General features: G+C 42.9%; 1 protein-coding gene across 4 annotated transcripts; it reads left to right on the forward strand.

Moving 5' to 3' along the window:
* The first annotated feature begins 174 nt into the window (after positions 1-174).
* Positions 175-27,750, forward strand: SOAT1 (sterol O-acyltransferase 1). Of its 4 annotated transcripts, none has more exons than XM_051624977.1 (16): positions 175-260; positions 3,499-3,637; positions 11,663-11,721; positions 15,964-16,112; positions 16,200-16,259; positions 16,673-16,780; positions 18,509-18,791; positions 19,862-19,940; positions 20,339-20,420; positions 21,117-21,162; positions 22,275-22,404; positions 22,805-22,902; positions 23,395-23,493; positions 23,988-24,123; positions 24,911-25,056; positions 25,954-27,750. In XM_051624977.1, the coding sequence occupies exons 2-16, from the start codon at positions 3,514-3,516 to the stop codon at positions 26,008-26,010; spliced, it is 1,656 nt and encodes a 551-aa protein (XP_051480937.1). In that variant the 5' UTR covers positions 175-260; positions 3,499-3,513; the 3' UTR covers positions 26,011-27,750. The 4 variants fall into 4 exon arrangements, with proteins under 4 accessions (XP_051480937.1, XP_051480936.1, XP_051480939.1 ...); XM_051624976.1 differs by lacking the exon at positions 175-260 and adding an exon at positions 329-3,213; XM_051624979.1 differs by lacking the exon at positions 175-260 and adding an exon at positions 329-2,057.

Below are 27,750 nucleotides of genomic sequence, written 5' to 3' on the forward strand. Positions count from 1 at the left end.
TTGAGGGGGGGGGGGGGGAGAGGGGGGGGGAGGGGGCGCGCGCCCCCCCCACGTGCGCCTCACGTGCCGCCTCCCGCCCCGGCTTTCCCCGCCCCCCTCGCCACCTCCCAGCCAATCAGGAGCCGTCGCCTCTCCCCTTCCCCCCCCCCTCCTCTGCTTCCCCCCCCCTCCGCGCGCTGACGTCCGCAGCCGCGGGACGAGGCCCCCGGGCGCGCGGCGAGGGCGGGAAGCGGCGGCGGCGGCAGCTCGGCCGCCCTGAGGTGACGGGGCCGCGGGGCCGGGGTGGCCGCTCCCTCCCTCCTTCCCGTCTCTCTGACCCGCTCCTTTCCCCCCGGCGCTAGGCCCGGCTCGCCCCCCCGCCCCGCCCCGGCGCGGTTTTGCCTCGGGGAGGGGGATGAGCTGTTCCCGCAGGGCCGCGCTGCCCGGGGGGGAAGGCGGGCAGAGCCCCCCGGGGCCCTCAGGGCTGGGGCTGGCGGGCCCGGCGGGGAACGGGGGCCTGGCAGGGAACGGGGGCCCGGCGGGAAACGCTTCCGCGCTCGTTCCGGGCAGTTAGCGGAGAAAGGGACCTTGGCTGCCTGGGCTGGGGTGTGCTCGGAGCCCCGGCAGCGCTTGAAGGAGCTTCTGTCGTTCTCTGCTTTGTTCCCTTCTTTGTTTTTTTGTTTCTTTCTTTCTTTCTTTCTTTCTTTTTCCCTGCTGGGGTGTTTTTTTTTTCGCGCGTGAGCTGCGGAATGACCTTTTAAACTTGGTTTCTCGGTGCCCTGGCCGGTTTGTTGGGGAGCCGTGCGTGTGGCCTGGCTGTAGCGCTCCGGGGCTGCCTGTTCCTGCCATTCCCGAGGGGAAAAAAACCCCTTGGGAGATCTGGAAGGTGCTTGGCTGGAGGTTGTTCTTTAGCATCAGCTGCAGGTAGAAGATGTCACCAAGCCTTTTGAGATGCAAAAGATAACGCTTCCTGCGGGGTGTTGCTTTTGTTCTGAGGCACGCTTATAATTGCCGCTGTTTCGAAAAGGAAGATGAAGAAGCTCCAGGTTTCACCTGTGCCATCACGCAGGTCATGCCTGTCAAACTGGGGGAGTTTCTGCTTGGAAATCTGGTCATACGGTACACGTTAGTGGCTGTAGGTGTCCTGCAGGTGATCAGAGCAGAGTGTTCAGTCCTTGTGAGGAGCAGCTCCCTTTTGTGAAGGGAGTGGTGAACGTTTTGGAGTTATCCTGGCATCGCGTAGTGATTGTTTTTGTTCTAGCAGAGATTAGAGGAAGGATCTGATGCCCTCTTTAAGCACTGATGTGCTGATAGTTGCTCAGCTGCTGTAATGTTATACCTCTCTTCGTATGGAAACTGGAATAGGAAAAACTTTGTTTTCATCGCTTTTCCCCTCGCACAGTTCTTGTTTCAGTGTGAAAAAGGCTCTGTTGTGATGGACTTAGCCTGTATGAGTTGAATAACTCTTTAAGTTATTTGCTTTAATTAGTTTCTCCCATACGTGATTTTTCCTTCCTTTTATCATGAAACTCTTTGGGTGAGGTACTCTAATCACTCTGCATTGGAGAGGAATGAGTGTCTTTTTCACCTCTGGAGGAACATGAAAAGTGTACTGAGAAAAGTACTCAACTTGTGGTCCTTTGTTAGAGCTGGAAAACCTGCACCTTTAAGAACAGATGTGGCTCGTAAGAACAACTGAACTTAGATCAGGTGGTAGTGGAGAGGCTTGTTAGTGGCCCAGGGAGTAGCTCATGGGTGTATGAATTTATAAGGCAGCTTGGTTTCCCCCTATACTGTTCTGTAGACCCTATTGTATGATCAGTTATCTATTCTTATCCTTTGATAGGGTTTTGGACACCTCCTTGGTGTAAGAGGAGAAACATTTGTTTGCCTGTCCACAATCTCCAAATAGCTGTAAGGCCCAGGGGGGCAAAATGATCCATTGCTCTAACATGATGTAGCCATGTCTGTACGTGGAACCTTGTGGGAAGGCTGGGAAGTGGAAAGAGTTGTGTCTTACTGAGGGCGACCAACTCATGTTTAAAGGCAGGAGGGTTGCAGCAATAACTACAGAGCTGGTGAGAAGTGTGTATGTCCTGCCAGTTACCCTTTCTGTGTCAGTGAGAATAACTACTGTAGGAAGATTTACCATATTTTTGCCTGCTTCTTTCTGTTCTTCTTGTAAATGCTTTTTGCATTGTCTGAATTAGGGTTGCATAAGTTATCAGGTGTCTTATAAAGCCAGCTATGAAGTTTGTCATTTTTATGGTCTTAGTTTTACAGCTTGTAGACCTGGCTGTGATCTCCTGGGGCAAGAGGACTTAAGAGAGGCAGTGCTGCAAGAAATGGTGTTGGTGATTGAATTAGTGATTTGTCATTTGCAAAAGGGCTTTTTATCCCTATGTGCTGTGGTTCTTGAAAGGAGAGGAGGAGACTGTTCTGCTAGAGGGACAAACATAAGAAGCTGAGGCCTGAAAATATCTGATAAGTCTTACTTCCCTTTTGTAGAAGTGTCAGCCTCAGTATTCTGGGGAAATCCATCCTTAAATAATTGTGTTCTACTTCCTTGGCTCAAGTGCATGAAATGTCCTTGCCTGTCTCTTAACAGCTCGTCTGTGCTGGTGCATGTACTCTCTACACTAGCAACAAAACACATGCCTCATTAAGAGTGTGTGCCAAGGTGAAAGATAGAAAAAAAAAAATCTAAAAAAAGAGAAGTGTTAGTTTGAAAATATGTTAACATCCGTGCCTTTGTGGTTGTCTGGGGTTCCAATCTTGAAAATTGTCCCAAAGAGTTTCTTGAGCTGAATTTCAAGGAGAGTATGCTGGAATATCACTTCATGGCCGAATTAGAATCCCTTCTTCCCTTTTTAATTGAATGAGAATTTTCTGGTTTCAGCCCGGCTGTGGTGATTCAGGTGTGTCCTGCTAACAGCTCTGTCCCCAGCAGTGACCTTTGTCATTGAATCAGGCGCAGTTCAAACCTGGTTCTCTCTTCCTGTTTTTCCATGGTTTGCACTGCAGCCGTTGTCTGCAGAGTACAAGGATCTATTGAGGAAGCTGCTCTTTCAGTGAGCTCTGAAAACGTGTCAGGAAGGGGCCTGGCTCAGGCAAAATAATGGGAGTGATTCTGCAAAGCAAACCTGCCAGATCTCTCTGAAGACAAATTTTGCTGTCAGACTGACTGTCGGAAAGAATTTGCGAGGGCTTTTTGGACTTCTGGTTTCACAAAGGGTCTGTAGGGGAAAGGAGGGAGCTGTGGGGGAGATATTTTGGTCGAGGTGGAGGAAACTTGCTTCATTACTTTCTTTACTGCTTGTAGTGAGGGAGAGGAAGTGTGATCCACAGTGAATGACTAATACAAGTGTGTGCTTAATTTCCCCTACCCTTGTTCTGAATTGTCAGTGGAGGGAAGAAAGTCTAACTTGAGTGCAAAAAAAGCTACATAAATTTAGTCTTGAACAATATAAAGAGCAAATTCGTTTCTTTTGTTGTTAATTATCTCCTGTCCTTTTCCAGTTTATCTAGGCAACAATGGCAGGTGAAGACTGTGCAAGAAAACGCCCGTCTGGCTCCACTAAAACCTGCAAGACCCCTGAAAATGAAGAAACACAGAGGAGACCTGAGAATGACAGGTCATTTCAAAACTCAAGCAATGGTGAGATCCTTTTGCTCGGGATTAGTTGCATCTCTGGCCTGTGATCTCTAAGGAGACCCCGCTAGCTCATGGCTCTTGTCTCTTTGCTCTTTTATTTAAGTTTTTCTGCTTGTAGAAAGGCTGCCAAGGTGAAGCTGCCTGTGTACCAGCTGCGCTTCTTCAGCAGGTTTAGGTTGTTTGGAGTGCTGTCCTGCAGAGTTTTCCCTTGGGGGTTGTGTGCTGCAGAGCTCACAGGGATCTAGAGTAAAGAAAGTTATTGTCACAGATAGATGTGTGTGTTGAGGAGAAGTTTTAATGCTGTAAATAGTGCAAATGCATCTTGATAACAATTTGGAGTGATGCTGGGGGCTTGCTTCTTGCTTCCTTTACAAGCTTTAAGTATGTGGCTTCCTCAAGATTGAACAAAATTGTATTTAACATACTAGGCTATCCTGGTGTATCCATGCTGACAGATGGATGCCACAGAGAATGATTCTCTGCTCCTGTGGGACTCTGTTGCTGTCAGAACAGCTGCCTTCTATCCAGTCTCAACCTTGACTGCCCTAAAATAGAACAAGAAGCAGTTTGGTTTGTATTCATTTGTATTGTGGTCACCCTAAAAACTGTGGCTTGTAGTTGGCTTTGTGGCATGGTCAGTGCTGCCGATGTCCTGTCCCTTGAGTTGGAGGGACAGCTGTGTGGCATCTCAAGTAATTTTGCCTGTGGACACTGACTGTAATTCCTGGGTTCTGCTGTACCACATTCCAGCATGGTGAGGAGGTTAGTGATCAAACTGCAGCTTGTTGTCTTTCTCTTTGGAGACAGAATAAGCAAAAAAACTTAACTAGTTTATCACAATGTGCCATGTGAGTGTAAGTTCCAAAACTGTGATGCTAGGGACTCAAGGAGATAATTCTTATTGATATGGTTCTGAATATAGTCACTATTTCCTAGTACTTCTTTCGACTGAAACAGGAGTTGAAGCAAATTGAAGTTTAGTACAAGTCAGATTTGTTATTGAGAAAAAACAAGTTGGAGAACAAGCCATCTCACAAACTACTTAGAGAGCTGGGATTTTAAGCACTTGGTGGTACCATCATTGTAATTTTATCAAATGGGGTTGTTCCATTAATGCTCTTTTTGGAGAATTTTATGGAGTTGATGGCTACTGGAAAACAGTTATGATGGGTTTAGAAGCAGACTTCTACCTTTTATTTATGGGAGCACCTGAACTGTTATGCATGAATTTGAGTTCTTGCAAGTTTGTGGGTAAAGAATAAGTATAGCTGTGGTAATTAGCTCATGGTAGGTGGGTGTGCCTATCTTTAAAAGCATTTCATTTTAATACCTCTCGAGATGTGGCAGAATGTCACTGCAGGTGGGACACTGTGGGTGTGTAGCAAGTGAACATTTGGGGGTAGGTATCTTAAAAGTGCACCAAGCTTTGAAGTGTGTACGTGTGCGTGGTGGGTTGGCTTAGAACAATACAGTGTGTTTTAGTACAGTACAAACTGCAGTGAAGGACAGCAAGGACAGTGGGGAGTACTCCTGGTTAGCTAAGATTAGGTGTCTCTTACCTTCCAGGGTTGCTGCCAGTTTGGAAGTGTCACAAAAGTGTTACCACTTTTTCCAGGCTGTTTGCCCAGCACAGTGGTGGGGGCAATGGGAATGCCACAGGGAGGTAGGAGGCATGAGTCTGATGCCTGACCACAATATAGGCGTGGGAGGAAGATGCATCCCTTCGGGTAAAGTTTCCTATGGTGAGGTTAGATCAGCATCTCTGTGACACAAAGGTTGGAGCTTTACAAAGTTAGAGTGTTCACGTGTTCCAGAAAGTGACCTCTTCGTGGAGCCCAGTATGTTTGCGCAAGTAGATGGGGCTTTCTGTGAAAGCACAGCTGAGGTGGAAGAATTTCTCAGAAGTAGCAGCAGCCCTAGACTTCTTTTCTTGCTTTCTTTTGTCCTAGCCATTCACTTCTGAATACCTCTTTCTAAGGCATTGGTCCTGATGTATGTAAAAAGGCAGCATGAGGCTTCTAGGTCTGACAACATCTTCTTTGTATTTCAACATCTTAACACTTGAGTGTTCTGTTGGAATTTAGACAAGATGCATGTTTATTGCAGTCAAGGTATTCTAGCCAGGTCAAGACAATATCTTATATGCAAGTAAATATGCAGTGTCTTTGTGGCACTTCTTACTGTAGAAAAACTAAATTGCTTTAATGCGTTTTTCCACCCTTGATCCTCCCTGATTGGGAAACACAAGCTGCTTTTTAACTTAAGAGTTACAGTGTCAAGGGCCAATTGACTTGTTTCCAGAGGTGTGTGAACTTTCTACAGAAACTTCTAGGCCATTAATCCTTTTTCTATTAGAACTCAAATGCATTGGTTGATCTGAAATTACTTGGAGGAGGAATTTTAATCCATGACTTTAGACCTGCTTTAGATCTGACTCTTTGTTTGTATAGTTTAGGTTGTTTTCTCCCTGTCTTATCAATTCTGCCAAACATGGTCTCATTGCTTTGGATGTTGAATAGTTTGTACTTGGGTACCCTCAAATTTATGGCAATGTGGAAATATTCATAGCCCTGAGATTGCCAGAAGACTTCTTCTGTCTCTTGATGTGTCTGTATCTTGTAATCACTCAGCCTGTAATTTCACTTCTACATAGTAGCTGAACTTCAGTCTCATGCATCATTTCGCCTTGAATTTGCTCCAGTGTCATAATTAAACAACTAATTTGGTCTTGGCATAGAGTCAGCAGGTGACCTAGGCAGCAATAACCTCTTGTCAAAAGCCAGGCTTCCTTAATAAGATTAGTTTTATAAGTTTTCTGCTGGAGATACATAAATAATTATAAAACTGTTTTGCTTAATGGGGTTATGATATTGGGGGCAGTGCCAGTTGTGGGAAAACTTGCCAGGAGTGACTTGGTAGAAACTGGGTGGGCAAATCTTAGAAGGTTAGAGAGGAATGGCCTTTAAGCATGAATCAGAGTTCCTCTAAAATGCCACAGTTGCACGATTCAAAACAGTAAACTGGTGGTTTTGGAGTCTGTCCTTGTTTCCTCAGAACTTAGAAAAAGGATTAGAAGTGTCTCTGGAGACTGATCTGCAGAGAGAAGTCGTGTGGCATATCTGTGTTTGGTGTGAGTAAGCCTGTTTGGTAATGTTGACCTTCCAGTGAAGAGGTTACTATTGATCATTCTCAGCGCAAAAGTTCATGAAGCTGCATGAATTGCATGTGCCTACTGATAGATGTACGAGGAGGGAGCTTTAAAACAGGGAGCAATTTGGAAAGCTTTTGGGTTTGCTCTCTGACTTACAGCAATAAGTGTTCGTTGTGCCAACAGGCTGTTATGGATTAATGAATTTGGGATTAAGCTGCTTCAATTGAGTTTCTTGAGTGGATTTCAAGGAGACAGATGAAGCAGAGCTGTCTTCTGAGACTAGGAGGATTCTGGGAATTCTAAGTGTTCTTGTATTGCAACCTGAGGGTTTGGTGAAGGCTAAGCAGTTTCTTCTGAAGAGCCTGTGGACAAACTGGCATGATAGAGAATGCTGGTGTTTCCTTCTGCTGGTGAAGAGGCTATTTGGGTCCTGTCTCCCTGTAGAAATGACTTCTTAACTGAATTCTTTGCCCAGCTGCAGCACAGTGACCTGTGGCCTGTGCATTCTTTAAGCAGACCAGCTGAGCAATCTAGCCATAACTTGTTTCTCTCTGCTGAGGGACTAAATAAATTAGCCTAAGTCAGAATAAGGCTTTATTGGTATCAAATTGCTAACTTATGTTGCATTGTACCATATAGGGAAGACTTCCTCTATTTACAACAGCCTTGCACTAGGCTGGATTTAGCATTGCTGTCTTTCAGTTAACATCTTCCATGTTTCTAAAGACAGAGCCTTTGAATTCAGGTATCCAACAGTGACTGAAATCCTTCTGTCTATGTTGCTTTGACCTTTTGAGTGGTAAATTGTCTGATTGACAAAGAAATAATGAAGATAATATTTTTAAACCCTTTTAAAGAAGGACAGTATTATGTACAGTTTGTATCCATGACTTTCCATGAAGATCCTTAAGCTAAACAGATCCTGGCATCATTAGGGAAAAACACTTCTGAACTGCAGGTGCTGTGCTTGGATGTTCTGAGAAGGGATCTTTTTTGAAGTGCATGTGTCAATAAACTGAAGTTTGTTTCTGTGCTTCTCCTAGCTTTTCTAGAAAGAGGTATTTTGTCTTGAATGTTGTGCAGGGACTTAGATAGCAGTAGTCCCCCTGAATTGTTCTAACTGCCCTTAATCATAAGCTTGAGTGGATGGCTCAGAGTGCTGGGCTGCAGGCAGCTGCTGTGGCTGGTGAAGTAGCTACAGGCTGGAGCTGTAACACTGCACACAAGCCAGGGCTTTACTCAGATGGCTTATTCCCACTTGTGCTTTTGGAGGTAATTGCAGAATGTAGCAGTTAAATAAAATTAATGCTTTTTAACACCATTTCATTTTGAGAGCTTGCTTAGGGGAGTGCTGGCTGGTGTCTTATGTACAATCTGGTTTTGTTGGATCCCAAGCTGGAACACCAAGGGATCAGCTGAACGGGACACTTCTCTAGTCATCTTAAATGCCACTTGTCTGTAACGTGCAAGAGTAGGTTGAAAAAGGGACAATGAGATCCTTTAAGAAAGGTAGTTTGTAAATGCTCTAAAACTTAAATTGCTCAAGCTTTCAACAAAAAAAGCCTTTCTCAGTCTTCAGGTGATCAATCTGGTTTCCTATGGAAACAAAGCTTACAATTAAATTGCAGATTGTTTTTTTTCTTTTGATTTTTGAACCTGCTTAGAGGTTGAGCTGTGCAGAATTGTCACATCCTAGAAGGATCAGTTACTACAAGCCCAAGACAAGTGGTTAGCTAAAGACAAGGGGTTAGGTAGACAAAGAATGATCTTATCCATGTCTTTGGGAAAGGAGCATAAGTCCCATTAAGTAAAATTTCTCCCTGTGTGCAAAGCTCTTTCAAAGCAAACCTGTGAAATTTGCTACCATTTCATAGTATCTTTCAGAGAAGACTTTCTTCCTTATGACTTTACATGTACTTCCCATTTTCCTCAGGCGTATCCCATCTTGTTTTAAATGCTAAGCTGTGCTTGCTTGTGTTGCACAGCCTTGAGTCCATTTTTGTAGTGATTTTGCAATCCCAGAGTGCTACAGGGGGATTTAGACTTCATCTTCAGTGTCAAGAGTACAGTTTGTTTTAGACACAAAATCATGTGATGATTATCTTCTCAAATGACCTCAGAGAACACAAGCAGCAGCTTGCACAACAGATGAGTGATTCAAGAGGGTGATGCTTTTGTGTTATCTGGTATCTGCCTTGTGGTGCAGCCTGATGCAACACAGCAGAGTGAGTTCTTGTTTTCTGGAGGGTTTCCTTCTACAGGAGCCTTTGCCCTGGAAAAGAAGCAACAAGTTGACAGGTGGTTTTACTTTGTTACATGACATGCACATACTAAAGACATAGAGATCTTGATTTGAAGGCCTTTCAAAAGATGCTGTGTGTCTAGTCTGTGCATACACACTGGTGTGTGGGTGGATAAAGTGATAGGAGGGACACTGCATGCAATTTTTCAATTACCACGTCAGCACGTCAGAGACTGGCCTAAATTCCTGTACCACTATTAAAGCTCTATGTTGGGTATCAGTAAAACTATATCCATCTTTAAGGCCTGGCAAGTAAAAAGGGAGTTTTTATTTCCAAAGTGAGCCACTCCTGGGTAGCTGTAATAACTGAGGCTTCAAATGCAAGATCTAGCAGGAAATAAATGGTCAAAGCAGTGTTTATTTTTAACTTAGCTTATAAAGAAAACAAAGTCTCATGTGTCCTGTCCTCTTTGGCCCTGTTGGACAGCTTCAAGATAACTTGATGAGGTCTTGAAGACTGGCAGCTGGTTAAGACACACAAATTCTTACCTTTCTGCAGAAAAAGGTTTGTTGTGCTTTCAGCTCAACAGGTCTGTGTGATCTGCTTGTGAGCAGGTAAACACAAAGTGGTTCTTTGCCTAGTAGTAATGGGGGCAGGGAGCTATGAATACAATTGTACAGTACCACAGTGAGGGAGCAGAGCCAGTGAGATTATATGAAGGGGGTACGGTTCTGCCTGTGTCATAAATTGATGATTTCTATTTACTGGGAAAGAGATGGGGGACTCTATTTGAGACCAGCGAAGTGCATAAACTGAGTGGGACAAGGGACTTTGTAATAGTATCTTTCGCTCTTTTCTCAAACTGTTTTCCAAATGACTGCTGTTTGGCATGAGTGTAGCAGCATGATGAGCTTAAATGCAGAGGTTTTTGGGTTTTTTTTTGTCTTGGAGGTGAGATGCTTAGCAACCATGAATTCTATTTTTGCAAAAATGAATCTTTGCTTGCAGCCAAAAGTTCATGGGTTAGCTAGTTACCTTGTTTGTTATTGCATTACAAGGCTGCTAAGTGATAGGCTGTTGTTGCTGGTCTGTTCTTAAGTCTATAGCTTAGGCAGTGGCTTTTATACACAAAAAAAGGTCTTCCTGTGTGACTAGGGGGAGTTAACACTAACAGCTGAGCATTGGTTCATTGAAGATAGTCTCTTGTTTCATTTAGAGCTTCTGCAGGACTGGAATTGGAGTTACCTCTGAAGCAAATCTACCTAAACTGTTTACAACTGGTTGCTCATGAGAGCACCTTCACAATGAAGTGTATTGCAGAATCTCTTGCTTCTGTTAAAACAACACACTGTGTTTTGTGTGTTTAGGCTGTGTGCTTACAAGGAGAACAAGACAAGAAGTCTGCATTATGAGCTGTGATGTTGTTATGAATCTGTCTTCTCATCACACAGGAGCACAACGTTGGCACCTCTACTGCAAATGTGTTAGCTCATGCTTCCCTGAAATGTTACTAGGCAATCAGTTCAGTACCCTCTTTTTCTGAAAGGGGTTGTGTTGTCTTAGAAACTGATCATGCAAGTTGTAATGCAGGCCGTGTGTTCCTGCAGAAGGTACTGATGTAGCTATAATGGCCAAAGGACATGGACAAGGCAAGGTTTGTTGCTATCTTTTCACCCTGATTAGAATTTTAGGGGAGTGTATACTGCTGTTCTAATCTTGTTTTTCCTTCATGCACAAGACTCTCTTGTTTTAAATAACTTTATCTTCTGTGTTGTAGTTGTTATTGGAGAGGTGAAACACTAGCTGGCTTGCCAGCACTCTACAAGCATTGCAGACAAATCTTGCCTTAAAACTCAGCTAGTCCAATTTATGTGTCGTTCCTCTTGATGTGGTAGAGGCATCTGAGGTGTGTACATTTCTTTAGGTGAGAAAAGGGTGATATTTGAAGCTTTATGTGTGAACTGATGGTATTAGTAATGCTAAAAGTCAGATGATGTCAATGGCATGGTTAGACCTGACTCCTTCAGTGATGAAACACCGAGGAATACAGGCAGACTGATGTCTGACACTTCTGCTGGGGGATGCAGGGAGTGAGAGTACCCAGCTTTGAACAAAACTTTCCAACTTGCCGTTTAGCCTGTCTTCAGAGCTGGTGATGGTAATTTACAAGATAGTCATGACTTGACTCACGTGGCAACATAAGAGACCTCCAGACAAACTAATCTTATGTCTAGTTCACTGTGTGTAAGATAAAACTCTAATAAAAGATCAGCACACTTGGATGTGACCTTCTGAGGGCTGTTCTAGTTGCTGTTTCAAGGCTGAATATGTTTAGGGACCTTGGGAAGATTTGTGAAGTTGCTGATGGAAAACAAAGCTTTCAAAAATGCCTCATCTTATCAACTGTTGACTGCCTTACAGTGCTGTGATCTTAAACGGCTGTTTAAAATACTTGGTCATAGCTTATTAATTTCCTGCAACTTAGTTTTGAACTTACTGGGACCTTATTAAAAGTCATAAACACTAATGAAAAATCAGTGACTGTGATACTGTGTGTCGTGCTTTCTGTGTTGTCAGACATGCAGCTTGCATCATTGAAAATGCAAATGTTAAATATTTGCTTTCCTTCCTTAGGCCGGGTTGATGTCGACCATGTGATTACAAGGAAAATGCAGCTAATAGCAGAAGCTGAGGTAAATATACTCTGCTGCTTGCTTGTGGGGAGGAGTGGGGTAATTGACCCTGAATGTCTTTTGGAGAGCCACTAGTCCTGAAACACAAATATTACTCTTCAGTCCTAGCTTGAGTGCAGTGACTTTTATACAGCCCTCCTTCTCTCCTCCTCCTGACTTTGCACAAGAGGGGCAGTATTATCAATTGTAGTTCTGTCTCGCTTGACCCCAGTAGGTTGAAGTCCAAAGATAAGAGTGAACTTTGAGGCCTGTAGATAAAATGGAACTGTCCTTGCCACCAACTTTTGGCAGTGTGATTGTCAGCTAACCTGCTTGCATATTTAGTCTTTGGAATGCTCTGTGTCCTGCTATCCATTGAATAAGAGGCAGTGTGTAGCTTCTAATCCACAGCTTTTGTTGTCCTGTCTATGGAGATGACCTTCCTGAGCCTTGGTCCCACTCCTTGTCAGTGAGCAATACCCTCAAAGAAAGCAGCATTGGATATTTCCAACATTGTGTGCGTGAGCTGCCATTGTCTTAGCTTATGTTAGGGTGATTTATGCCCAAATTAAATCAAGTTAGCTAACAATGAACTGCACCCTCATTGTTAACCATTGTTCTGTGGTATGCATGTTCTTCAGGGCAAATCGTCCTGCACTCTTGCTTCATTGTGTTCCAGAGAACTCCATAGTAAAGATGAAGTAATCTACTTGTGACATCCTTAGGTGAACATTAGGGAGTGGATACTTAGAAGACAGAAAAATATCCTGCACCTTTGAGATATTCCTTTTTTAAGTCTTTTTTTTTTTTTAACTCTGTAATTTATAACAGATATCACTAAAGTGTATTTAAATATCTTCTGCGAAGAGTATTACCTTTGGGGGCAATGCTCCTCTAAAATTCAGCCCATTAGAGGGATAGTCAGCTCTGAATTTTATTTCATATTTTGTCTTATCTGAATTATTCTTACTGAGAACATGGTAGAGCAGGCTTTGTATAGTTCTCTGTAGACAAAACAGCCACTGCAAATCATTGTGTTGGCAACAGATGCTCACACAAGAAAGCTTTGCCTGTTAAGCACATGCAGCTTTGTAGGTTCCAGGGAACACTAGCTGGTTGCAAGGGGACATCTTGATCTTGCGTTTCTTTCTTCAGAAATCTCTCTTGTTTATAATGTTTTTCTGGCCACCAGCATAGAATTACAGAATTATTGAAGCTGGAAAAGACCTCTGAGATCAAGTCCAACCTATGACCTAATGCCACCACATCAGCTAGACAATGGGACTAAGTGCCACATCCACTCTTTCCTTAACACCTCCAGAGATAGTGATTCCATTACTTCCCTGGGCAGTCCATTCCATTTTGTAGACTAGTTTTTTATCTGATAAGAGAATTGAAGAAAAAACAGCAGCAGCACTTGAATTATGGAAGTTTCTCTCAAGACCTGGGGAGTTCAGGTTTTAAACCCTGGGTTAGGCAGCTTGCAGATTTGTTTATTGTGCCTCAAAGCTATAATAATAGCTGTAAGACTTAGTAAAAACCTCCATCTACAGCAAAATTTCTGAAAATTGCTGGAGTACAGTGTGAACCACTGCAATCCAAGCCTTTGTTCAGTGTACTTCTTAGGTGATGAGTATCTGAGGTCTAGACAGATGCTTGACTTCTGAGAAGTGCTGCTCACTGACAATTCCCCTTGGTTTAAATGACATTTGTAGGTCCCAAGTGTTGTTTGTTCATAGGATGCCCTGATTCATCTGCAGCCCAGTCTGAAAATCTAGTCCTTTGTTCATCCTAAACAGAGTTGAGAATGGTGCATTCTGTCACTTGATCAGGGCTGGTTGTTGTCATGTGTGGTGACTCACATTGCTAAATCTATTAGAATAAGTGAAATGCTGGGGAGCTTTTGCAACTTTCTCTCTCTAATTAAGCCACAATGTTACATCCCTCAACTTTCTGTGATTTCTCATCAATTATTGGCCAGCTTCTGGCTGGCATAGCATTCTTTTCGTCTTTGCCTTCCTTTTTTTGGTTTTGTGATGACCTGACTCTTTTGTTTAAAACATAATGGCAACAGCTGAGTGGATCTGCCCAGACCCTTGCCTGAGACTTCAGGCTTACTTCAGGACACTCTTGCTGAAGAGCTCTCCATTGGGGGAAGCTGCACCAAGGCCATCTGTGTATCTGTGCCCTGCCATGATGAAGGCTGGTGGGAAGTGCCTTCTCTTAAGTTTGGTTTCTTTGGTGCCTGGGTGGTACAACAGACTGGGCTTTCTGACTGCCAGCAGTTACAATTACACAAGTAGATTGCCCTCTGAGTGGCAATAGTAGTAGTAATTGACAGTGTAACACAGGATGTTGTGCAGTTTTGTTGGACAGAATTACAATTACTGTAGGGTTGTATCATATTCTGTTTAATGAGAACTCATGTCCTGCTCTCCCAGTATAAACATGTGTAGGTTGATGTCAGGCCCTGAGGGCTGTATTAGGAGGAGGCAACCTCAACAGAGTGCAAACTAAAGAGAAGAGGTAGTTTAAGGAAATATCTGTTCCTGAGAGGAGATTAGGCTGAAAAAAAAAAATTGGGAGAGGCTTTAAATAAAAAGACAGGTTTTGGTAGGAATTAATAGTGCTTTTTTTGGCAGGGAAATTAAGTGCTTTGAAAGGAGGAGGAATTTCTATTTGGCTTTTTTTTTTTGGTAGGGGTATGTACGTGCATACTGTGAAAACAGGCTGTGCCAGAATTTTCTGGCAGTGTTTTCTGTTACAGGCTGTAGTGGCAAAGTACTCAACTAACTTTTTTGTCCTGTTTTTAAATGAATAAATCCACATCTCTGCAAGAACCATCCTCTGCCCTCCAGAAAGCAATATCTAAGAGTAGCTACCTCCTAAGAGCTTCTGTTTCATTAAGCACTGCTAAAGCTTGTTTAATATATACTGGCAGGTGCCAAATAGGGGGAAAATGTTTTTATTAAGTTAAATATTAATATGTATCTTCTCCTAGTCTTTAAGGTTCCTTTCAACTTAAAGCATTCTATGATGGTTCTGTGATGATGAATTGCAGACAGGAAAATACAGGAATGAATTGCATGTGCTAGTCTTCAGGCAAGACAAAAGGGGTATGAAAATATCTTGGCTTTACAATTGGCCATTTGGAGATCAATTATAGTCATTGTCTGGATAACTTGTTATTAGGAGTGTTAGGTCATGTTTTATTTTCTAGGAAAGAAATACTTTTATCAGGTCAGGCAGGCAATCTTTGGCCAGGGTGGCCTAAGCTTTATCCACAATAGATAATCTCAGGTTTTTTGCACTGTATCAATGTGTTTTTCCAGAAAGATGTTAGAGAGGGGGATGTTTGCAGTGCTTTTTCATGAATTCTTAGAAGGCAAGGTCTCTAGTAAACCAGATGCTTCAGAAGTCGCCTTTGTCTAATAAAATGAGAGAAAAAAATTATGAATAAGCTAAAAATGGTGCAAATTTTGTCACAATTGACTGTAATAGAAAAAAGCTGTATAAAGCTGTCTGAAGAAGAGTGAGCATAGAATATTCAACTGGGACATTGGATTCCCTCAGTTCTTGAACTTCTGTCTTCTTGCCTACCAGTTTTCTCTCTCACTGCTCAGTCTTAACACTTAGTGATGTTACCCTATTTTGTTGCTTTAGTGAAAATCTTCTGTAATTCTAGTGGTATGTGGAAGTTTTAATTCAAACAGTGGTAGCAGAGGAAGGATAAATTTAGTCCTTCCTGCACTCTCATAATTGAGATCATTAAGGCATGAGAACATCAACAACAATTAACTGCAAGCAAGGAAAGGTTCATTTTCCCCTCAATATCACTAGATGGACTAAAAAGTAAACCTTGTTGTTCTTGTTTTGTATATTAAGGACATAACTGGTTAAAACTGAGAAGTGTTTTCTGAAGGTCATGTACGTAGTTTAGCTCAGCCTTCTAAGCACCATAAAATATGTGAAATACCTGCCACTTCAGATATACATGAAGATCAGTAGGCTTGATTTGCTCCTCTGTGTTGCATCTGATAGAGAAGATAAACAGTATTCAAAGTCCTCTGGCCCGAGGTGTGTGAACAGGCCAGGATAAGCCCCAGATCTTATCCAAGTTGGCTCCAGCTGTTGGCAGGTGGTAGAGGAATGTTTTTTTGATGCATTGCTCTGTCCTGCTCTTGGATAAAAAAGAATATAAATATTTTATGGAAATGTATCCAGAGAGTTAAACAATTTTCTGCTCTGTTTTTGCTCTATCAGCAATTGAAGCCAGCTTTCATGAAGGAAGTGGACAGTCACTTCACAGAGTTTGTGAACAGTTTCGTAGCAAAATCTGCACTCCTCGACTCGTCATCTTCAGCCTCCCTCTTCCCCGCTTCCTGCTCAGAGAAGGAACTGCACAAAGCCAAGTAAGTCAGTTTTAAGCTGTTCCTATAATAAGATTATGTTTTCTGGAAGCCTTATTTCCTTATCTCCAATGTACTATCTCTTTGCAGGACCCTAAGGGCTCCCCCAGAACATGGAAAGATCTTTACTGCCAGAAGGTCCCTCTTGGAGTGAGTAGCTTTACTTCATGTTGTCTGTTAAGTTGACTGAAAATAACCCTTGACAAGCAAACTCACTAGCCTCTTTGTTTTGAGGTACTCTCCCTACCACCACCCATGGATTTACATTCAAACCCTTGTGCACTAATAATCCATTTAAGCCTCTCTACTACAGCCTGCAGGCTTTCCAAGTGGCAACCTTAATTACAGTGCTTTCAGTACCACTAAGATAATGGCTAATTATCCCGTGTCTGAGGATAAACCGAGGAAGTGCCTGTGTAGCCTGGCACCCAAATTGTGTGTGAACTTTAGGCTTCTGCACTGGGATGGTGCTGATGTCACTTTGCCTTACTGGGAAGCACTTTGAAAGGTGACATAGTGGAGGTGTGATGTGTTAACAAATGGTGTACGAATCTCTCCCTTAGTGAGCTGTTTGAAGTGAGTCACATCAGGACAATCTACCACATGTTCATCGCTCTTCTCATTGTCTTCATCCTCAGCACACTTTTAGTAGACTTCATTGATGAAGGAAGGTAAGAAATGTTTGGAAAGACAAGGACCAGGGCTGGGAAATACTTCCGAAGCACCAGAGCTATATGGAACTGCAGAACAGTGCATAAAGAAGTGGGAATCCTTCACTGGGATGTTGTTGGAATGGGGTTTTCAATTTGAACTACTTGAAATATATGCTGGAATTCCTGTTGTGGGCATATGAGAATTTTAAATCAGATAGCTAGGATGTTAGGAGAATCCTACAGGTGTATTCCATGAGAATTACAGCCACCACAGTTCATCCTAATGTGCTTGGGTCATTTTAAGGCTGATGAAAGGGAGGGGTCTTCACTGAAGGTGCATTGCTCTAGTTTAATATATTTAAGGAAACAGTAACTTTCAGCTGCTTCTATTGCTCTAAGGGAGGACTGTGTTTAGAAAAACTTCAAATACTTCAGCAGTCCCCCTCTGTTTAAAAAGGAGTCCTGAAACATTGTACTTGTGTTTAAACAAAAATAGAACTTTATGGTTTTGCTGGGGGAAGACTCTCAGGGATGTTGGCACAGCCTTTAAGGCTGTGCTTTTCAGGTAGCTAGATCTGAATAAGGTTGTGAAAGACTGGTTTCCTTACACTTGCTTATTACTTTGAATAGTATCTTTTTGGCAAGCTGTATCTCATGTACACAAGTAGGATTACATGTTTATCTTGCTGATTATCTGATCTTCAGTGTACAAAACTAGAGCTGTATCTTGATTATAAACAATTGTCCCTCTTGTCTAGGTGTAAGGACAGACTCATGCACTCTTGAATGTTGTTTAGCTGTTCCTGATTTAATAGTGTTTGAACATTAGGGGAGAACAGGTATTTACCTTTAAATCAATTACAAGAGCTGAATTCTCTCATTAAAAAAAAAAACACAAACAAAACACAAAACAAAACATTGCTGTGTTCTCAGCTAGATCTGATAATTTGAATCCAGTTTGCAATTGAGCCTCCACATGAAAACAAATAAATTGTGCTGGTGTACACTACTGCCTTGGCCCCTGACCTTGGTTTAGAAGAACTGCTTATGCATAGGGCTAAGCTCTGGTGACTTTGATAGCCAGTAAGGCTGGCTAGCCTTTCATTTATGTCCTTATGTTTTAAGCTTGAGTGAAATGAAATGAAGTACCTTGTTCACACCACATGGACATATTTATTCTGACCATTTAATGACCCTAAGCCTTTTGGGTCTAAACTGAATCTGTCTGGAATGGCTACAGTTTTCACAAAGCAGAATTAAATTGAGTGCTAGATGTTAAAACACTTCATGCCTATCAAGGAAAAGCCTCTTTAGGTGCCAAACTCCTGGGAAGAACGTGTCTTTAGCATAATAGTGATGATGTCTTGGGAGTGTTTCCCAAAAGCTGTTTTCAACTCTGGTTCAGCAGGGGATCACGTGCTTGTTCTTAGTAGGGATGAGCTTGAGTGTACTCCTAAAGCACATGCTGATCTTAAAAATGTGCTTAATCCCAGTGGGATTTGAAGGTAAGCTGTGCCTGACTGCAGAGATGGTGAGAGTCCTTATTTCTTATTTTCTGATGTGCTTCGGGGTGGTCACTTAAATCTGCCACCAATGACGCTCTGTTTCTGAGCTGAAAACTGCCATCTAGTCTGTCAAACAGTTATCATGTGGAAGCTTTGCATTTTGTAGCCACTTGGTTGAAGTAGAAGTATTGCTAATGATACAGTGGACACTGAATATTGTCTCTTTCCTTGTGCCTTCTAGGCTGGTCCTAGGATTTGATCTTTTGGTCTTTGTTTTTGGGAAGTTCCCAGTTGTCTTCTGTACTTGGCTGTGCATGTTCTGTGCCACAGTTACCATTCCATACAACCTTTTTGTTTGGTGGGCCCAAGGCTACAGCAGCTCCTCCCATCGTGTTGTCCACTCTCTCTTCTATGGGATGTTGTTCACGCTCTTCCAAACAGCTGGGCTTGGATTTGGACCAACCTATATTGCTGTATCATACGCCCTGCCTCCAGCTTCCCGTTTCATTGTAATACTGGAACAGGTAGGTCTCTCTACCCAGTATGTTTGGATATATGAATCTCATTTTCAAAATGGAAAGGGTTTTGTTTGGTTTTTTTTCCAAGGAGACAAGTGTTGGTTTTACTCATTAAAGTGATGCGGACAGAGTTTGTCTTTGACAAAGGGCAACTAATCTAATGCAAAATAATATACAGTAGACTTAATTTTTACTTGGAAACCACTTGTTTCTCTTTCTTCCCTTGTATTTAAGATTTTAGTGGTGTGGTTTTTTTTCCTGAACATACTGCAAGACTGAAATTCCATTTGTTTCTAGTTGTTTCATGGATGCTAAATGCTTAAAATTTTAAGAACTTGTGCCACAGTTCACAAGGAAGCTGTAACATTCCTCTTCTGGGGGGGAGGGGAAAGCAAGTATGCAGTCAACCAGTGGTTCCCATTTATGTTCCCAAGAAGCAACTGTCTTTGTTTTGTGGTCAGAATTTTATAGAAAGTGGAATTTTCTCTTTTGAGGGAAGGAGGGGAAGAATGCAGGACTGCAGAGGGCTGGTCAAACCATCAGGTGAAGACAAGGATAGTGTAGGTTTGAAGAACTGGCTTTGGATTAGCACTCCTTTTCATCCTTCAAGGACTATTTATGTGTGGCACCACCTTACTGCAATGTAGTGCTAATTGCTGTAGAATACATCTAACTTCAAGGATTCAGTTTCAAAACTTTGAAACATACTGGTCTATTGAAATTGACAGGGTTGTTTTGTTGGGTTTTTTTGTTTAAATTTTAAGTTAATGTTAATTGGTTAGCGACTGCCTGGTGTGGTTTGGAGTCCTTGCCTGTGCTGTGGTCCTGAGTGTTGCATGAGGTTTGTTTTGTCGAGGTTGTTCATATCTGTTTCACCTTGCAGTGTTTTAAATTCATGTGAGTTGAACAGGCTTGTGGGCAGAGGAAGCAGCTCTTTCCTTGGAAAAGGGGTACATTAGAGAAAAATGAAGGTGTCAAAGGGGTTGCCTTATGATTCTATGAAAATGCTTGGTCTGGTCTTTATTGGGAAGTGGGGAAATTGAGAGTATTAAATGGATACTCACTTGGTGTTACAGGTTCGTCTTGTTATGAAAGCTCATTCGTTTGTCCGGGAGAATGTGCCCAGGGTCCTGTCCTCTGTGAAGGACAAGTCTGGTGAGTAACTTACCCTACTTTTTTTGACAGCAGGGCATAACCAGCTCGTGTTTTCCCTCCGTTGCTTTGACATTTCAGCCAGGCATGCTAGAGCTGAACATGACCCCACCTGTTGATACAGACCTCACAGCTTCATCTCTAGGAGGAATGGACATGGTATCAAGGTGTTAGCGCTGCACCAGCTGTTAGGCTCCCTCACTTGCCAGCTGAGCTTCATGGGGGGCAATTCCATCTCATAAGTCTAGTTTGTTTTATGCTCTGCAAGTCCTGTGTTGTTAGTTGTAGACTGATGGTTTTTTTGAGGTGATAAGGGTTGTATGTTGTGAAAGGTACTGGGGAAACAGAACTGCCAGTAAGCAGATTGCTAAGTGTTCTTTTTTCATCTCCCCCTCTTCCAGGCACAGTACCTATTCCTAGAATTTCCCAATACCTGTACTTCCTCTTTGCTCCCACCCTTATCTACAGAGACAACTATCCCAGGTAATATGAGCAACACCAAGAGAATATTCAAGTAATTTAAACATTAAAGCCAGTGTTAAGCATTCCTGAATGTCATCTTTTCCATTTATGACTTAAAGCTTTCATAAAGATGTGGTTAAGTCAGTGACTTGATCATGAAGCCTCACTCTAAAGCTATTAGTGTTTTGACTTTACAGTTCTAGCTCTATTTCTTAGAGAAGTACAGTTGAAGTGAAAGAAATTAAGAACTTGCTACTGAATCTTCTGAAGACAGTTCCTGCAGTAGGCTTGTGTGTTATGTGGTGCTAAAAAGCAGCACTATCTCTTCAGTTTGGGAAGGGAGGCTGAAGCTTCTGAAACTGGGAGCTCCCAAACTTTCCTGCACTTCACTGGGTTGCACTTTGACAGTGTCAAGTCAGCAGTCCTTTGTGTGACTATCAGGCAGATCACCACCTCCTACGTCATTGCATAATGCTGCCCTCCAGATACTTTTCCATTTATGGTATTGCTGTAGTTGAATGTGAGGAACCAGCAATTTGGGCAGAGGTCTCTTGGATGGCTGGAGATTAAGAACTCTGGAATTCAAAAAACAGGTTGTTTTGTTTTGGTGTTGTTTTTTTTCCAGAGGATAGGTCAGTAAAGTCAATAACTGAAGGGAGATTTTTTTTCTGCTCTGAGGTCCTATTTAGACATGATGTGATGTGGTTTTTTTCCTAGGAATCCCACGATAAGATGGGGCTATGTAGCTACCAAGTTTGCACAGGTGAGTAGTGCAGCTTTCTGAAGAATGCACTTTTCAGAGATCATCTAAACTGTGTTGCTGAACACTTCTCCCTTTGGCATAAACTCACTGGTGTTCACCTGGTGTCGGTTACCAGAAAAAAATACTTTTTAGTGACTGAAAAAAGAAACTGTGACCCTACTGCACTGATGGCTGTGTCAAAAAAAATTAATACAAAATAAAAATCCTTGCTTAAACAAGCCTTTAGACTCCCCTCCATAGAGGCAAAAGCTGCATTTGTGTGTAGCACAATATCCATGCTCTGGCCCTCTTTACACTGATGCTGTATTGTAATAAACTGGCATAGCTACCTGTCTGCTGACATTCATCCCAATTTTGATATAAAGAGGCCTGGAGTCCAAATTCTCAGTGCTTTTTTGAGCTCAAGGTTCCCCTGATCTTCACAGTTCTGAACATGAGCTTCAGTTGCTTCTTGGGGATGAGTTTCCAAGTAATGGCTTGAAACTTTAACTGTTGCACAATGCATTCATAATTTAAAAAGCAAAACAATAAAAAGAGAAGGAAGCATGAAAAAGCCTTTGGCTGTTTCCTTTTTGACAGAAGAGGGGGGACAAAGCACACAACTGGCTTACAGCACTTAGAGTATTTAAAGCAGTGACTTGCATTTTGACCTCAACTTCCAGAACAGGGATTCATGAACCAGAAAAGGCCTGAGGTGATTTGGCCTGTAAACATATCCTTTGAAATAAAAGCAAGCTTTAATATCATATTTAATTACAGTGAGCATTTTTCAATTATTTCTGCCCTTGTCTTGGACCTAGATCATACGGTACTTTCCCCTCTTACTTTGCCATTGGCCCAAATCTTTTGTGTCATACCTTCTGAGTTGATAGGACTCAGAGAAACTTACAGCTGCTGTGGCAGGAAAGACAAGTTGATTTTGCTCCTGGCTGTCAAGGTGCTGCAGAGATAGCTGTGGTTTGCTTTCTGCCTGGACCCTTAGGGAAGCTATGTGAAATAAATTATTTTGACTTGTTTTGGCAGCTGCTATTCCTCTCCTGGAGCTGTCAAGTGGTGATGTGCTAATGGTGCATTTCTTTTATGGAGTCAGATGTATTTTCCTGTTGTTCCAGGTGCTTGGCTCACTTTTCTATGCCTACTACATCTTTGTGAGGCTGTGTATTCCTCAGTTCCGCAACAGTAGCCAAGAAACCTTCAACCTTCGAGGGCTGGTCCTCTGCATCTTCAATTCCATTCTGCCAGGTGAGCCCTGGGTCCAGGAGTGATTGTATCTATGGAGGAGGCAGAAGGCAGGAGAAGTACTTGGTATCAGATACATTCATGACAGGCAAAGACCAGCAGAGGAGGTCTTGTAGGTGTTAGGGTGTTAAGCTTTAGAATCAGTGGCGCAAAAGAACAGCTTGGGTTTGAATTCAGCTGCCTTCAAAGCCAAGTTCTAGGCTCTCTGGCAGCCTTTCTGTTGCCCTCTGGGGTAAGCATGGCCTGGTGTGGTGAGAAACTGAAAGGCTTTTACTTCTTTGTACAGGTAGCACCAAGCTCATCTGTGTCAGTGCCTATAAGAGCAGTTTTGACTGTGTTCCATGCTCTTGCTTTTAGTGGAGAGAAACCAGTACAAACCAGTCTGAACCTCCCTTGTTTCTAGGTGTACTGATCCTCTTCCTGGTTTTCTTTGCATTCCTTCACTGTTGGCTCAACGCGTTTGCTGAGATGCTGCGCTTTGCAGACAGGATGTTCTACAAGGTAAGAAGCAGGAGTTACAGTTTAAGAAGCTTATAAAGTTGATTTTCCTAACGAAAAGGAAAGAGGAAGAAACTGTAGATTTTTTGCCTTGCCAAACGAAGCATCCACAGGGTTTTGCTTGTTTGATGCTGTTAGGGCTGAAGTTTGGTGCTGTGCTGTGGAACAGATCTGATTTTCTTCTTGCCAGTCTGAATTGGTTTAAGGTAGTATATTCTGTGCATGAGCAGAACCAGCCACCAGACCTACCCAATAGCTCTGGTAGCACTCTTTTTTTATTCTTTTCTCACCTCAGCCACTGCAGTTTGGGATAAAACCAAACTTTGATATGCGGAGTAGAATGTAAAAGGTTCCATGGAATGTGTTCTTTCATGGTTACAACTTGTTGCATTGGCTTGGTATTGTTCTGAGCAATACTTTTCAACTTGATAGCCAACAGACCTGTAAAGTGTTTTATGCTTCATTAGATTTATACTCTTTCAACTGTGCCTTCAGGACTGGTGGAACTCCACTTCCTATGCAAACTACTACCGAACCTGGAACGTGGTAGTACATGACTGGCTCTATTACTATGCCTACAGGGACTTCCTCTGGGTGAGTAACAAGCAGATGTACTCTTGCTGTTAATTAAACATTTAACCACCAAGCAAGACAGTACATTTGTCAAGATGCAGCGTCACTGTCCGTTGAGAAGCACAAAAATGTTTTGCTTCAGCTGCTGTGAGTAGCCACTGGGGTTTTCAGAAATCCATTGCTCATTTTCAAGTCCTTAATTGTGTGTAAAACGAGAGGTGGGAGTGTAAGGATTGACTCAACAGTCTGAATTAATGTGGCACTATTTTGATGAGCTGTGGTAATGTTTCATGAGTGGGCTCAACCTGAGTACTTTTCCAGGAGGCCAGAAATGTGCCTGGAAAAAAAAAAAAGCCTTAAAATCCAAGGAGCTCTGTAAAGCACTTAGTTGGCTGGAGCAGGCACTGCTTAGTTCAGGTAAAAAAACAAACAAACAAACAAAAAAAAAAAACGTTAAAACAAACTAAAACCACAGCAGAATATCTTATAATACTGTGTGTTCTTCTCTCTTCCAGTTTTTTGGTAAGAAGTTCAGAGCAGCAGCTATGCTCTCTGTCTTCACAGTATCAGCTGCTGTGCACGAATATGTTCTGAGCATCTGCTTTGGCTACTTCTATCCAGTTCTCTTTTGCCTGTTCATGTGCTTTGGAAGTAAGTTTCCAGGAGAGAATAAGTGGGTTGTGGGGTTTGTGGCTTTTTATTTTTAAACAAGCATGCTTTTACCCCTCTGGTAATGTCAGTTGTTCCTAAAGGCACTAGCACATACAACTGTTGCTTATCCAAGAGTTGCAATTGCAGGTTGGAAACTTTGTGAGTGGATTTTTGCAGCTGAGTAGCTCAGAATATAGTTATGTAGAGCCAGATGTAGACACACACACTGGGTCTGCAAACCTGGGACTTCAATGAGGAAGGTATTGAAGGAGAGGAGGAGAGCTCTATATGATACACTGCTTTCATGTGACACTGTACATTTTTTAATTCCTCTTTGCCAAGCCTTAGTTGAACTGCCTTATGTCAGCAGGTTGGAAGTTTTCCTCCTTACATGCATAATGTAAAACAAGTGATAGTTTGCTACTGCAGTGAGGAAAAGAGCCCATTTGGAAGGTAGAGCTCTTGCATTTTGTTTTGGGTTTTGATCTAGAAGGGCTTAGAGGGCTCTGATCAACTCTAGGCCACCTCTGCTAGCATGTCTTGGTCACTAGCATAACACGAACACTGTTGATCCCCAGAGACACACAGCTGGGCCAGCCTGTTGGCAAACTTCTAGGAAGTAAACATCAGAATCAGCTGATGCTGTTGCTCAAATATTCTTGCACCGTACTGACCTGACGGAGCAGCCGTGTTGCTCCAGAGATGAAGTGGAGGGAGGGAAAGAGCCAGAGAAATCAGTTGGCCAAGTTTGTCTCTGAATAGTGCTTCTGGTTTCACCTCTTTCCAGTGGTCTTCAACTTCATCCTTAACGACCGTCGGAAGGGGCCCATCTGGAATGTGATCATGTGGACGTCCCTCTTCCTGGGCCAAGGTGTCATCATTTGCCTCTACAGCCAGGAGTGGTATGCCCGCCAGTACTGCCCTGTGGAAAATGTGAGTGACTCACCTTTCCCATGGGATAACTGGCTGTGCAAGTGCCTTATCCTTTCCTGCTCTGGGGACAGGGCAGAAGCTAAATGGCACGAGTCTTTCTGGCAGTTGCTGCATCAGGTCATCATGATAAGTGACTTCGTCTAAGAACTGTAGAGAATCTAGGAAAGCTTTTTCCAGCAAAAGTGCTTTCATGAGTGCTATTTCTGTGCTGATGGTATCTCACTACTTGAAACTGAGGGTGCTTTTCCCACATTTTTGAGGACACAAGCTGCTGCTGGAGGGTTTGCTGGGCCGTTCAGGCTGTGTGAATGGAGCTGCAGCGCTTGACCTGTGAGGTTAGGAGAAACTCTTCTAGGATGCCCACAAAAATGGAGCCTATTGTGCCTCTCCCAGGCTTGAGTGGGTGGCAGTGAGAACTGGCTGCCTAGAAATGGTCAGTTGGGGGTTTTGTTGGTGTGATTTTTTTTTTATTTATTTTTTTTTTCAAATCAGAACTCATTTTCTTGATACCAGATTCCATTTTACGTAAAACTTGTTGCTGTCCCAGTTGATTTCAGTTTTAACCAAAGACATCTTCAGGCAAAACTCTGTTTTAAGTTGGATTCTCCTCACGTCAGAGTTGGTCATGGTAAATGAGTATCTTCCTGGTGCAATATTTTACAAGGCACAGCATTGAGCTGGTGTCTCAGAAGTAGGGCTGAGGTGGATGGCAGGCAAACAGCTTGCTGTGCCTGTGGCTGTGCTTTCGTACACTGCTCTGTGAGGAGAAGAAGAGGGTTGCAGGATGTGAAAATTGCAGTTTGATCTTTCCTGTTTGGGAAGTTTGACTTCTACAGACCACAGCACAGCTGGAGCTGCTTGCCTGTGACTAACCTGCTGCCTCTCCATGTTTTGCAGCCCACTTTCCTGGACTACTTAAAACCACGTTCATGGTCATGTCATACGAAGATGTAAAGAAAAAAAATGCTCTGGCCATGTCATCATCAAAGAAGATCAGACTTGTCCTCCAAGTCTTTGGACCAATGACCTAACTCACTGGACTTTTTCTAAGGGAAAATGTGCCTCCTGGTTACTGGGGAGAAACTGTAATTTTTGTAACTTTACTGAGGCAAACCAGTTGACCTGGATTGCAACGAGCTTCACAGGCAGCATCTCCTACGTGCTGTCCCACTTGGAGCCATTTCCATGCCAGTAAAACATTGAGCTGAAGGTGGAGTCTGCTGGAATCCTACTCAACCAGGGGTTCTCCCAAGTTGCTGCTCTTCTGGACAAGAGATACAACCCAGTCAGATTTGCTTGTAGCTCATTGCTGGTGTCCGTCCATTTTCCTTAGCCATCCCTTTGCAATGTTTTTCTGCCTTTTGGAAATGGGATGTCTACAAAACATATTTGTGCTCCTGTCTGCTGCTATGACACAGACAGGTGGCAGAGCAACAGGGAATTTGCCTCCTTGCTCTGCAAATACCCAAAGTATTCCCAGGTGGCTTTTAACTGCATCCTATGTGTGTTGGCTGCCTTCAGATTCAAAATGGGCAGAGGAAGAAGGGAATTGCCAGTTTACTGATGGCTACGTGAGAGAATCAGGTTCAGAAGCAGGACACAGTGTGTGCAGTTTTTATATGACTTGGTACACTGAATATTGGTTGTTTTCTCTGTATTGATTAAGTTCCCAACTGACTTACAACGTTGTTCTCTGAAGGTTCTTGTGGCCTGAGGAATAATTTGTTTACTGTAGCTCTTCCTTTCTCTTGCTCTTGATAATCAGTTCTTTCAACAGTTGTAAAAGAGCCTTGGCTTTAATTTGGCAGGTTCTTCAAGGTATGCAAGTTGTTAAGGCTTCCTTAAGTGAGAAAGATGAGGAAGAAATACCCAGCTGTAAGAAAATGCAGGTGCCTGGTGCATTCTTATCTGAAATGGCTGCGTCCATGTGCCAAGCTGTCTCTGTGCCTCTGGCCAATGTGTGTTGCGTCAGCAGCTTCTGACACCCTGGGTGGGACAAAAGGGTTGATGCAGTGGCTTTTTCATCTGCCTATGTCTGCTCCTCAGGTGAAGACCAGTTTCTTAGGTATTGCCCTCCTCTTTCTGAAGACATTGGACATCCTCCCATCGTGCTGTTAGAGGGAGAAGTGTTACGTGAATTGGATGTTTCAGTATCTATTAATTGGGCATTCCTTCAGGATCCTTGTTCTGCCAGATGCTCATCACAAAAAGGAGCTTGCAGAATGTCTGGGAATGTCTCTCTCCAGTCCTACTGGAAGGACAGCTCTCGTTATTGGAGAGGGAGGGTCACCTGATGGAGGCCCCTTCATGTTGCTGACAGGGATTTCTGAATTAGTAATATGTTCTTTATTGACACATTTAATAGAAGCATTTACTTCCTGTCCTTTAGCCTACATATCGGATACCAGCAGTATTGGGACTATTGATGGACTTGTCTCCCAGTCCACTTAGGACTGTCTTTTGGGCCTCTTGTTTTTCCTCATCTGAATCAAAAGTAACTTCATGAAAGTTAAACTCCTCCAGGGAACATTCTGTCAGGTCAGATTTGCCCAACACAGTGTTTGCTTGTGTGGGTCTTCTCTATGTCCTCCTAGAACTCGTTTGTTGAACAAGTGGGGTCCCTGTCTGAGAGAAGAGGTGATGTATGTACTGAAATTTGGCAGTATTTGTATATAAACATAACTGAGAATGAAA

This window comes from Apus apus, chromosome 7 (genome assembly GCF_020740795.1).
Source record: "Apus apus isolate bApuApu2 chromosome 7, bApuApu2.pri.cur, whole genome shotgun sequence".
Taxonomy (NCBI): domain Eukaryota; kingdom Metazoa; phylum Chordata; class Aves; order Apodiformes; family Apodidae; genus Apus; species Apus apus.

What these genes read in the sequence shown, in the direction of transcription:
- SOAT1 (XM_051624977.1), top strand. Translation starts at nt 3,514, where the DNA reads ATGGCAGGTGAAGACTGTGCAAGAAAACGCCCGTCTGGCTCCACTAAA. An exon ending in AGCTAATAGCAGAAGCTGAG is followed by an intron (nt 11,722 to 15,963) that starts GTAAATATACTC and finishes TTGCTCTATCAG; the next exon opens with CAATTGAAGCCAGCTTTCAT. An exon ending in CTTCAATTCCATTCTGCCAG is followed by an intron (nt 22,405 to 22,804) that starts GTGAGCCCTGGG and finishes CCTTGTTTCTAG; the next exon opens with GTGTACTGATCCTCTTCCTG.